Source organism: Bactrocera dorsalis, chromosome 3 (genome assembly GCF_023373825.1).
Source record: "Bactrocera dorsalis isolate Fly_Bdor chromosome 3, ASM2337382v1, whole genome shotgun sequence".
Taxonomy (NCBI): domain Eukaryota; kingdom Metazoa; phylum Arthropoda; class Insecta; order Diptera; family Tephritidae; genus Bactrocera; species Bactrocera dorsalis.
Window position 1 is genome coordinate 8,648,318 of NC_064305.1, and position 12,288 is coordinate 8,660,605.

Genomic DNA, 12,288 nt, shown 5'->3' on the forward strand with positions numbered 1-12,288 from the left:
CCCTTTTCGCTGTTTGGCGCCAAATCGAGACACCAAGTGGAGCCAGATCCTTCTCCACCTGATCTCTCGGAGGTCTTCCTCTTCCTCTGATTCCCCCGACGAGTTCTGCGTCGAATACTTTCAGAGCTGGAACGTTTTCGTCCACCGCGTAGCCGCTGTCCCTTAATTCGCTGAACTATGTCAATAGCGTCTTATATCTCGTACAGCTTATCGTTCCATCGACTGCGCTATTCGCCGTTGACAATACGCAAAGTCCCATCAATCTTCCGCAGAACCTTTCTCTCAAAAACTCGTAACGTCGACTCATCAGATGTTGTTATCGTCCTCTGGACCACTCTGCAGTACGGGAATAATGAGTTACTTATAGAGTTTAGTTTTTGTTCGTCGAGAGAGGACTTTACTTCTCAATTGCCTACCTAGTCCGAAGTAGTATCTATTATCTGTTGGCAAGAGTTATTTTGCGTTGGTTCTGCGAGGCTGGCATTGTTGTTAGAGTTAACAATAGTTCCAAGATAGACGAAATTGTCTACGACTTCGAATTTATGACTGTCAACAATGATGTGGGAGCCAAGTCGCGAGTGCGACGACAGTTTGTTTGATAACAAAAGATATTTCATCTCGCTCTCGTTCACTACTGGACCTATTTGCTTCGCTTCCTTATCCAGTCAGGATGTTGAGCCCAATTTATATATATAGTAGTCGGATAACCGCGGTTTCGACAAATGAGAATTTTCTTCGAAAGAAAAGGACTTGTGGAAAATTTCAGATTGATATCTTTAAACTCTGAAACCCCTGAGACTAATATTCCCACACTTTATTATTCTTCAACCTCCCACTGCTTCGGATGAAGTTCATTAGTGCAAAAATTATTATCTGTTCAATCTCCGAAACGTCGTAAAAAAGCCTTCGATCGATAGTTGCAATTTTTTCTTATACAAAACCTTGCATTTGCATAGGAGATGTGTTATAGTCTCCTCTTTTCTACCTCCTGTCGGATTCTTTACTAGTCATTATATTGCTTTCCCAGTCTGTCAAATAGACAGTGTTCTGTTAGTACTCCTATTAGAGTTCTATTGTCATTCCTTTTGAATTTAATAGCCGGGTTGTGCGTCGCATATTCTATTCATACCACGTATGCCTGCTTATTGAGCAAGTCAAGGATTGATTCCACTGAGCTTCGGCCAAATTTATAACATATTTGTCGGGTAGTCAGAGGTATATAAACTTCCTTTTTTCCGTAGTCTAATTTCAGGGTGGTGACTACACATTTGCCGCACACTTGTCAGGGATATTACTATGCCCTGGAACTCATTACAGGTTTATCGTGAAATGGTATAGTATCCAGTTTGGGAACCCAGTCCTGGAACCCATTACAGGTATATCGTGAAATGGTATATTAGATGCAATGAGAGATCAAGGCATTCTTTTACTACCTTTGACGAAACCAGGTGATATTTTAGTGATTTCAAAGCCTTGTTGCTAGCAAAGTCTTCGTCAGAACTTTCTTTAAGTGCTGTGAACTCTGCTGGAAAAGAACGGAAATCGATTTTGGTATTTAATTTTGCTGAAAAGGCACCACCACCACGGATGGATTCAGTTAGATAGTTTAGATCCATCCATATAAACGTTTTTTTTTTTTTTGGGTCTCTGTCAACCTCGCACTTTTCCCACTCTTTCCTGGAAGTGAAGACAATATCGAGGGCGGAATTTATGTTCAATCCAGTAACTGCTTTCTTTACAGTAGCGTCTAAGTTCGGCTTCCATGAAAGTTTTTGTCTAAAATTACTGGCAACTAGCTTGCCTTATGTCCTATTGTTAGCCTGGTACCATTTAATAATGGCGGCATAACTCAGTCACAGGGATACAAAAAATAATTATTATAAAATCTGCTGTTATTTGAACAATATTAAAGCAGCCTATGCAAAGATTTAGCGCGCTTATGAAAGTCCACAATTTGATGTCGCTTAAACGCCTTGAAGTATGCTATGTCTTGCCTTTTTTCGCTATCCACGCTTCACTCTTTATTTTCCTTATTGTATTTGCATTCATTTAAATTTCAATTACAGCAACACCAACCAACCGCTTGTACACCATATGACACTCTTTGAATGCACGACCAAGTCATATCCCGGCTCGGATCCACATTCGTGGGAGGTGTGGGTAAAGAGCAGCGGCGCGGTATGCAACAGTAATTTATTGACGCCACACGATTGGGACTCATGCATAACACCAGTGGCGGTGTGGTCTATTGGATCGACAGGTATGTACATATCTACATATTTTTATATACATACAGCTATACCAGCAAGTGTACATAACCCGCCATATTCAAGCAAATTAATTTACCAGCCAATGTCGCAAATTTTTTTAAATTTATATGCCACGCTGTAAATTATTTGTTGGCTTTAAAAAAATATTTACATTTTGTACGCCATTTTTAACGCACACCCATATACATAGGACAATTTCTGCCGCAGCATGTCGGCATACCGGTGGGCGGCAAGCAAGGCGCTAAGTATTATATGCTCGAGATACACTATGACAATCCACACGCACAGCAAAGTAAGTTAATTTGGTATTTTAATGAAGGCGTATAAAGTTACACACTTCACCGTCCGCCTTTACAGTGGTCGATCACTCGGGCTTTCGCATACATTACACGAGTCGTTTGCGGCCCAACGACGCAGGCATTATGATTTCCGGCGTCTCAGTTTCGGACACACAGCTCATACCACCTGGCCAAAAGCTATACCGCAACATAGGCATCTGTGGGCCATCCTGCTCAAATGTGGTGAGTACAAACATATTTATGTTACCACCAACACAATAACAAGCAAAACCATAATTGTCTTCATTGAAACCGCAAATTATTGCTTATCAATATATTATATACAATATATTTATCTCTGTCTTAACTGTGCGCGCGCAGATGTTTCCCGCTGACGGCATTAAAATCATCTCCGGCACATTGCACTCACATCATGCTGGCCGCAAAATGACGCTACGTCACGTGCGCGACGGCAAGGAGCTGGAGCGCATTATCGAGGATGACAATTATGATTACAACTTCCAGCAGGTGCGTCAGCTGGAACAAGAAGTCGTTGTATTACCGGGCGATTACATTATTACCGATTGCGCCTACGAGGTAAGTAAGCGGCATTGACACGCGCCTTAGTAAAGTGTGCCGACCACACTGGACGACAGGCAGACAAATTGCATAATTTATTAACGATTTACTCGCATTTCACCACCAACACAGACATTGAATCGCAAACATCCGACCTTCGGTGGTTACTCAACCAAACAGGAGATGTGTCTGTCCTTTATCACTTACTATCCACGCATTGAGTTGGCTGGCTGCTACAGCATGACGCCGGTGCGTGAATTTTTCGAAACCTTTGGCGTTTATCAATTTTACTCGCTCAACATGACAGATGTGGAGAATTTATTCCTTTACAACGGGTGGGTACTAGCACAGCGTATAACTGTTAAAGCGTACATTTTTGCCACGCTTATTAAATTGACTACAATTGTTGTTTATTTTTTTCATTCTGTTTGCAGTAATGTCCTGGACTATATACCGAATACGATTTATGCCAAAACGAAAAAGAATCGCGTAAATATGACGGATGAAGAGCGACTGTATGAAGAATCATTGCTAAGTGAGTTAAAGGAAGCACAAATAATATTTGATTTCAAAAATTTCTTGAAATTGTTTTAAGAATAAATAAACGTATTAGGATATGCACATTAGTGCAGGTCGATTTTTTTCTGTAAAATCAGATATGCGGGACATTTGCGGCAGATCATTCTGAACAACTTTGGTTGAGGACTATGGGTCAAACCCGATTAAAAAATCTGAAAATCGGTTGTATGAGAGTTATGTGATATAATTGTCCAAACTGGCCAATTATTGTTTAACAAATAATACTTTTATCTTTACCTCTATTTTTATTATTTTTCTATCATAACCAAAAAATATTTATATTTACTATTTTTACAGATAAGCTAATCATCTCCGATCCCGTCGAGTTCCATGACCGCACATTTTTATCACATCTGAAACAGTTGCCTTGGTCTGAGCCGCTTTTTACCAAGCGCGTCGAGCAAACCATGATTACTGGTAAACATATGACGTTCTGTAGGGTGTCCAATGAGTCGCTGTCAATAGTAAGTAACTGTCATATTTTAATGCGATTTTATCATAATTATTAAAAGATATTGAACGACATAAAAGATACAATATTACAACGATATAACTAATAAGTCGCTAAATCTTAAGTTCCGAACTGCTATCTATTTCCTTTTTAAAGGCTATGTGCCCCTCATTACACGATTTCTAAGTCAAGAAGAAAATGGTAGCTGATTCAAAAAATATAATTTTTTTCTAATCGATAGTCAAGCGATACTAAAAGTGATCTCAGCTTATGAGGTCAAATCGCTATTAGTGTAGACCTAATTTGGTTGCCGCACAAAGGGGTAGCCGGCAATGATCTGTGTCGGCCAGCTAGCTCACTGTTCCTCGTCTTTCAGGATGATGGGGCCAGAACCATACATTGCGGTGTGGCCTAAAGCATTCATCAAACATGGGCATAGACAATCAGATCACCACAGTCGCGCGTAGCAAGCTCCTGGAATTATCAAACTGCTGGACCTTTGTGACCATATGTGATATGGGAGAGGGCACAATAGACTATAGGTCGCATTGCGAAAGCTCAATTATTTTCTATCTATCTCTCTTATTAATCATTGCCCTCGGAGAAAATTCAGCGATTTCGATTATCTCAAAATACTGAACCACTGATGTATGATATATGAGTTCTTAGACAGTAAAGAACGGTCAAATGATCCGAGATCTTTGTTAGAATAGTTTATGCCTTTTCCAACGCATATTTAACTGCAGTGTCTTGCTTTTTAAGCGCACTATTGCTTTCCAGGATCTATTACGCTATACAGCCCCTAGTTCAGATATCATTGACCTCGGAGAAAATAAGAGACCGACCAGTTATCCGAAAAGATAGTTACCTTCGATTCTGTAAAAAATAAAATGATAATTTTTTTTAAGTTTTGAAAACAGAATGCAGTGTTCCGAAGAGGGATATTTCTCTAAAGAAGTGCGTATCTTCAGACCAATGTAAGACCGATAGTACTATATGGACTTAATTTTTATACTTCAATATTCGAGAAAAAGTCCCGTTGCTAGACCAAACTATAACTATAAAAATTAAAATCAAAGAAAAGCTAAATTATGGACCCTAGGACAGGTACTTGGGATCTCACTTGGACAGCTTAGAGTGGCGACCTAAGCCTAATAAGAGGTTTTTTTTATATATATTGATATATTACGACTCGTTAAAGCCAAATTTTCGCCTACAAAAAACACCAAAAGTCAGTCTTTATCTTATATCTTTAATTTTCTCATCAATCAAAATTTCATATAATTTCATAGAAACTAATTACAATTACTTCACTTTCATTTCTCACACAGCCCTCGGAGATTATACGCTATCCGAACTTTACAACGTACGTGAAGGAACCCAGCATTTGTCCATTCCAAATGCTAATGGACAGCGCACCACTCAACAAGGGCACAGCGATAACGTTGCAAACCGCAACCGTAGCGCTCTCAATTGTGGTGCTCATGCTGCTTAACTGCTACTTATGCTAGTTTATGATAATTTTATATACATATATATATATATTTAATATATATGAAGATATATTACACAGTAGTATTATTTAGTATATCGAAGCAACAAAACATATTTTATTTATTTATTTATTTTAATTTAATATTATATACTTCGCTACAAAAAAATAATAAAAAAAATAGTATAAATGTCTTATATATATACTAATAATAATTTAACTATTAATAAAAAAAAATTGTATCTATTATACTTAATTTAAACAAAATCATTATACAACTCAACTAGTAACAAGTAGTCATATTTTCTAAGTAAAAAAACTTAGTACTTAAAACAGCAGAAATAGTCATACGTTATAACTGCATTACATAAAACATTGCATTTAAGTCCTACTCATAGTTTAATTAAAGTCACATATTAAATAATTTTATAAAAACACTGAAGTAATTAGCACTAGAAATCTCAATCCAAAGAATTAGTATTAAAAATTCAATGGCAACCATGCATGTAATATAATAACGGTAGTTTAAGGAATCAACCAATAGAAATTAAGCTGAAAATAGAAATAAATAAAAAAAATTGATAAAATTCGAGATGTTTTTTTGATTAGTTGGTTGCTTAAATGGTCCAAAAAATGGTTACATTTGAGCAATTCGCACGACATCCGGTTCTATATTAACAGAATGGACCCAGATTTTATCCGACTAGAGGCTGTCTTTTGGGAGATGTAACCTCGTTTAAATCGGTAAGTTTTCTTAGGACACATTTGAGCTAGTAGTCCTATTGAGCTCTCTAAAACACTCAATAAAACTCCAGTTAGCAATTCGATAGACATACCGAATTTCGAGTACATGTGGAAAGCGTTGATTTTATTTACTAGAAGAAACAAGATCCCGGTGGCACCGCTGCCGCAAAGGGGAGACAACCATCTGAAACCGGCGGATACAGCGAAATATCTAGGACTCATCCTGGACAGAAAGCTTTCATGGAACTCTAATATCGAAGAGAGAGCAAACGATTACCTTAGTAGACTGCTGTAGAGAAGCTATTGGCAAAAGATAGGGTCTCTTACCGAAAGTGGTCCTCTGGTTCTACGACACCATAGTTAAACCTATCGTCTTCTATGGAGTATATGTATGGTGAGGATTCTAAAAAAAATACCACACTTGCAACGAAACGCCGCTCATTAGCATATGTGGTACACTAAGGCTCCCTCCAACCATGACAATTAACTCCATTTTGCACATAGTGCCCGTAGGCAACGTCGGAAGGTGCGAAGTTGCTATCAGACTCTGAGAATCAGGGTCCCTAAAAGAACACGAGTCTGAACACTCGAAAATCTTCACTGACTTCATACCGGTTCACTTAGATCACGGAGTTGCAAAACCAAACGACCGGCGAGCAAGTTGTGGGTGAGAAAAAGCCGCTGGACGAGAGGGGCAATGAGCTTTTTTACGGATGGGTCAAAGCTTGAAGGAAAGGTTGGTGAAGGGGTTACCAGGAGCTCGCTATCAACAGACCTTCTGACTATTGCCGTGATTTCCCAGCCGAGGTTGCAGCCATTAAGGTAGCAGTAGATCTACTATTCCGGTCACCCTCCTTTAGAGAAGTGACTATCCACTCAGATAGCAGAGCGATGATACTAGCCTTGAACTCATTGACAGAAACACACAAATTGTTTCGACGGGTTTGAAGCGCAACCCTTATATGAGAGTTTATTTAAGCTAGTTAAGCTAAGTGGTCGTTCTTTACAGGGATCTGACTTGGATAGCTCAAAACGCCGGTCCGTTGTGATATCTAAAGCTCCTATATAATGGATTAAAAGAGCCTTGCAAATCGACAAAACGATTAGTATATTACAAATTTGTCAGCTAATGTCAATTTCGGCTATGCTACTGGTTCGCCGAAGGTATGACTACCGAAGTGTTTCAGTCTCAGTATTGCAAAGGTTAGACAAAGAAGAAGAAGTACCTGGATATGTCCAACTCATCCTACTCCATACGACATACTACGCAAACCGGGCTAGATTCCCAAACCTGATTTTAACCGATCAAGAGCTGTTATTTATTTTAGTTGGTTAGGTAAAATCGTCAAATCTGAGCCAGTTGTTCTATTAGGCTTTCTAAAATACTCAAAAAAAGCTCTAGAAACCTAAGCTCTGCGTCTGCTCTTGATTGCTCGTACCTAGGAAAGAAGTTAGTGAAGTAATCAGTCGACTCTCTATAGCTGAGTTCTTCTGCGAGACCTGTAGCGTATCGACATGCCACATGACTCTTTAGGTCCCTCAGATGCGGAACTGGGTCTGTAAAGATTATTTCGGCGAATGAAACTCAATAGCAAAATCATGACGATCACTACCCTGTATTCTCTATAATGGAAGACTGCAATTTTGTCATCACGTACGAATCGCGTCCACTCATCGTTTCTAGTTATTGAAAAGATCTTGGACTGATCAGCTTGATTGTATTTAAGTTTGATGCCGATTTCTCTATGAGGTCATTCGGTTACACCCGAACTTAGCCCTTTCTTACTTGTTTTCTTTCACTTACACGAAATATTTGAAAAAAGTAAAAATAAAAAAGAACAGCTTTCTCGACTTAAGTTATTTTATTTGTATTTGTATTTTATTCAAATGATTTGGTATTGTTATTTATTACAATCGTACACTGTACCCAGTTTCAACTTCGCAACTCACACATGCGCTTAGTATATATGTATGTATGTAGGTATTTCATTCCTTATGTGTTTTACAATTAGCAATTAGTCAACATTGGCGCATAACCTACATATTTGTGAACTTTTCAAGAATATTTCAAAATGGAAATGAAGACTTGCTGTGTGGGAAAGGCGCTATATACAAATGTTATCTAACGCATATAACTGCTATTTAGTGTTGACGGAAAAATCATATTTTACGCAATTACAACATTACTATAAATCGAAGTTGGAGAAAAGTTTTTTTTTGTATACAAAACTAAAGGACAAAATTAACGTGCAAATGTGAATTTTGAAAATTTTTAAAATTTTGTAGTTGTTTTTGTTGTTTAACTAATAAGCTGCTACCATTTAGGAAACAGTATTTGTGGGTAAACTAAATTAATAGCATCCATTCATGTACTTAGTTGTCTAGAAGGTGTAGCACATTTCGTTAGAATGTGTATATTTAGGTTTGGAACAAGTTCAATACAGATGTACACATAAAATTACTAAGCATAATTAATAATAATGATTAATATATAAATATATATTACTTTAAACCAAAATTCAATTCAAGCGCTTTACGCCAAAGTAGTATTATAGTGCACCCCAGTAACATACATATACATATGTAGGTATGAAATGATGGATGTTGCCACTACAACGTCACGCCGTTTGACAATTTTTTGTATGCTTTATTGCACGCTATTTACATACAAACGTTAGATACAATGTGCTTTGTATGATTGATTTATGTGACTCGGCCACTGACACGCTCAAATTAAACTAAAAAAAATAATAATAATAATAGTAATAATAATTAACATTGCATACAAATAAAAAGTTTTTAAGTTTTAAATATTGAAGCAAAGATAATCTTAGTTATAAGACAAAGATGGACAAATGCCACTAAAAGTTATATTTTTTGCACAGGACACTGCACGACAATAAGCATTAACGTTGTAGAACCCAGCCAACTAACGGAACAAGCATAAAATCATAGCCGGTTAGAAATATTAGTTGGATTTTACAACGTTTATGCCGCTAAGAACAACAAGTATTTTTTTTTTATAAACTTAAGCAAACGCTAACAACAAAATGTCAAGCAAATGAAATGTTAGATAATGCACTTGGCACGCGCAAATTGGTAAGAATTTGAAGAAATTGCAAAATTCCAATTCATATTAAATCTCTATGTGTGTGTTTATGTATTTGTGTAGACGGCGGAGAATATTGTCTTCTCAGGTGTTGAAATTAAATAAAATACTGATAGCTAGCTGACTTTGTATGATTTTTGAAATGTTTCTGTAAATGTTTAGTTTTCCTTTTGTTGATAGTTTGTTTTTGTTAGTGTTCATGTTTATAGTTGTAGTTTATGTTATTGTGTACTTTAGTTGAATTTACTCAATAGTTATAATTTGCGGTGGTTTTGCTATGTTTGTTGTTGCTAACGTAGTCGCAGCTGCCAATGGTGCAGCCGGTAACGATGTTGCTGTTGTTGCCGTTGTGGCAATCGTTGTATTTGCTGCTGTTGCTGCTGCTACTGTTGCTGTTGTTGTTGTTGTTGTTCTTTGCTCGTGTATCGACGTAATACCCGTTGTCGATTGGTTGTCGTTTGTTTTTTGCAGTGTCTGTGCGGCTAATTGTCACTTTGTCGTTGGCTGTGACTCACCAACACGTTGATAGCGCGGCTTGTTCCGTGTAAATGGCAGATACTTGTACTTAATCATATGCTGCACAATGCAAAAAGATAAAACAAAAACAATATGAATATGAATATGTATATGCATGTAAATGATTAGTTTAAGCCTACCTTAATTTGCCGCTTCATTGTTATGCAGAAGAGTGTAATGAAGTACATGACGAGTATAGGCCAGAAAACAGGCACATTGAAGAAGTCAAAGAATGTACATATCAGACCGATGATTGTACTTTTCGTGATCGACAGCCAAAATTTGAATTCCGGTAGACGTCGTATGAACGGCCGGAACTCTTCGTTACTACGTGTTGGCAAATTGGGACCATCTTCTGAAAAAAACGAAAAAAAAAAAACACAAAAAATTGAAAAAAAAAACACTTTACTTAAGACAGATCTATATTATAAGAAATCTCACTATTTCTAATTCCAAAAGATTTATACTTTTAATTAATAATAATAATAATTTTAATTTTTTTTCTTGACAACCTGGCGAATTAATTTAAATATTATTGAATTATACCTTCAAAAAAATAAAAAAGTTTTACGACTAACATATGACTTAGTAATGCATACCAAAGCACGATGAAGCAACAAAAAAAAATCAATAAACTGTCAACTTATGAAAAAAGTTCTTCGAAAATTACCATCCCCCTTATTAACTTATTGCATTCTTTTAAAGAACAACTAACAATGCAAAGCTGTCAAACGACCGCAAGCACTATTACACTATTACAGTTTTTGTAGGTTGTGGTATATTTTTGCAAAAAATGCTTTAAATTATTTTTATTAACTAACAATTGCACTTACCATCATTTTCGTATGGATCGAATTCCGGGTCGATTTTTGGTGTTAGAAATGCAATAAACAAATTTAAATGATATATTCCCAGCGCATAGCACACTATATACCAGCCTTGGTAGATGAAAATGCGTAGCAGGAAGAGCAATAAAATCACAATTGCACCCGCCCATCGCATTCTAGTATGTGGTGTCCAGCGATCCAGCGTCGATTGGTACATCTATACAAGAATTTATTATTAAAAAGTAATCAACAACTTTTTATTTGAAACTCACTTGTGATAGTCGTACGAAGAATAGCTTCACACCACCTCCAGACGAAGTACTTGTATCCTCATCCATCATTGCTGTAGTTTTTTTTAACGTCTGCTACCAGTAACTGGTACAGGTGTTGCTAATAATTGTATTTCGTTTATTGCCGTCACTTGATTAAGCCAACTTGTTTGTGCCAGACACTATTACTTTTTTTGAAAATATGCGTAGATAAACTAAAATATAAAGATAAACCAAAAATTCAAGTAAAAGTGCACCAGATATCCAACGTCGGCCAGTCGTCGTGTTTGCACTTAAACAGCGCGTATTCACAAAAATGTACCCCTTCGGCCCTTCGATCTGTAATTTATGCTCACGTTTCTATTTCCTCATTTTCCTTAGTCTCGCCTGACACTTTTCTTATACTGCCGCACAACCACCACTGCAAACGGAGCGCAACCCGTAAGCCTCCTTGCACCCTATGCTTTTAAGTTCTTATTCGCTTTTTTGATTAAGTGACGTTCGCCAGTAAATTTTTTTCCCTCAACTCGTGTTTCAGCCAACACAATATGCAAAAGGAATTATATTGTAAAAGTTTAATTAATCAGAGAATTATTACATTCAACAAGCGTTAATGTGAATTGACTTTATCATTGGCTTTAAAAAGCCATTGACGTGAAATTCAATTTAGAATTTCACAGTTCTACAAAATTTTTCCAAACTCACAATACACGTCACTAAACGGTTTGACAGTAGAACTTTCACAGCGTTGCCAATCAGTATTGCTCTTGTGTGCAGGGTTGTCAGCCCAATACACATATTACAAACAATTATTGCAGGGAGCTTGTTAATGGTTTGAAGAGTTTTGCTTAAAGTTGAAAAATATAAATATATTTAGAAATAGAAAAGAGCTAAGAGATATTGTTAATGATATGTTCTATTTTAAAATTACTTATTACTTGTTATAAAAAACTGCAAGAATTTGTTCTCTGCCAATTTGCTCAAAGTTGGCAACGCGACGTATTGTTGTTTAACAATAACTAATTAGATGGCATAATAAAATTATTTGTATGAAAGCCTCAGCATAATAAAATTGTGTACGAGAATTTATTATTATATTACATAACTGTATTTGAAAAATTTAGAATATTCATAAAGGCACCCTATCATCCTTAGTTTATATATATATGAAAAA

General features: G+C 36.7%; 2 protein-coding genes across 5 annotated transcripts in view; one reads left to right on the plus strand and one right to left on the minus strand.

The window, feature by feature from the left end:
* Positions 1–6,972, plus strand: part of LOC105223867 (MOXD1 homolog 1) — a 48,022-nt gene extending 41,050 nt beyond the window's left edge. The window contains exons 5-12 of the mRNA XM_029549261.2: positions 2,067–2,260; positions 2,461–2,562; positions 2,628–2,791; positions 2,930–3,145; positions 3,260–3,462; positions 3,562–3,662; positions 4,004–4,170; positions 5,489–6,972. Of these exons, the coding sequence (XP_029405121.2) occupies positions 2,067–2,260; positions 2,461–2,562; positions 2,628–2,791; positions 2,930–3,145; positions 3,260–3,462; positions 3,562–3,662; positions 4,004–4,170; positions 5,489–5,668 (1,327 nt within the window). The 3' untranslated portion in view covers positions 5,669–6,972. The remainder of the gene's footprint in view (positions 1–2,066; positions 2,261–2,460; positions 2,563–2,627; positions 2,792–2,929; positions 3,146–3,259; positions 3,463–3,561; positions 3,663–4,003; positions 4,171–5,488) is intronic.
* A 1,264-nt stretch (positions 6,973–8,236) lies between these two features.
* Positions 8,237–11,856, minus strand: LOC105223846 (protein RER1). 4 transcript variants are annotated; one of them, XM_011201721.4, is made up of 5 exons: positions 11,118–11,856; positions 10,852–11,062; positions 10,159–10,373; positions 10,018–10,078; positions 8,237–9,131 (listed from the first exon to the last, which is right to left on the minus strand). In XM_011201721.4, the coding sequence occupies exons 1-5, from the start codon at positions 11,184–11,186 to the stop codon at positions 9,127–9,129; spliced, it is 561 nt and encodes a 186-aa protein (XP_011200023.1). In that variant the 5' UTR covers positions 11,187–11,856; the 3' UTR covers positions 8,237–9,126. The 4 variants fall into 4 exon arrangements, with proteins under 4 accessions (XP_011200023.1, XP_011200020.1, XP_011200021.1 ...); XM_011201718.4 differs by having other exon boundaries at positions 8,237–10,078; positions 11,118–11,329; positions 11,471–11,853; XM_011201719.4 differs by having other exon boundaries at positions 8,237–10,078; positions 11,118–11,329; positions 11,713–11,852.
* Between the last annotated feature and the right edge of the window lie 432 nt (positions 11,857–12,288).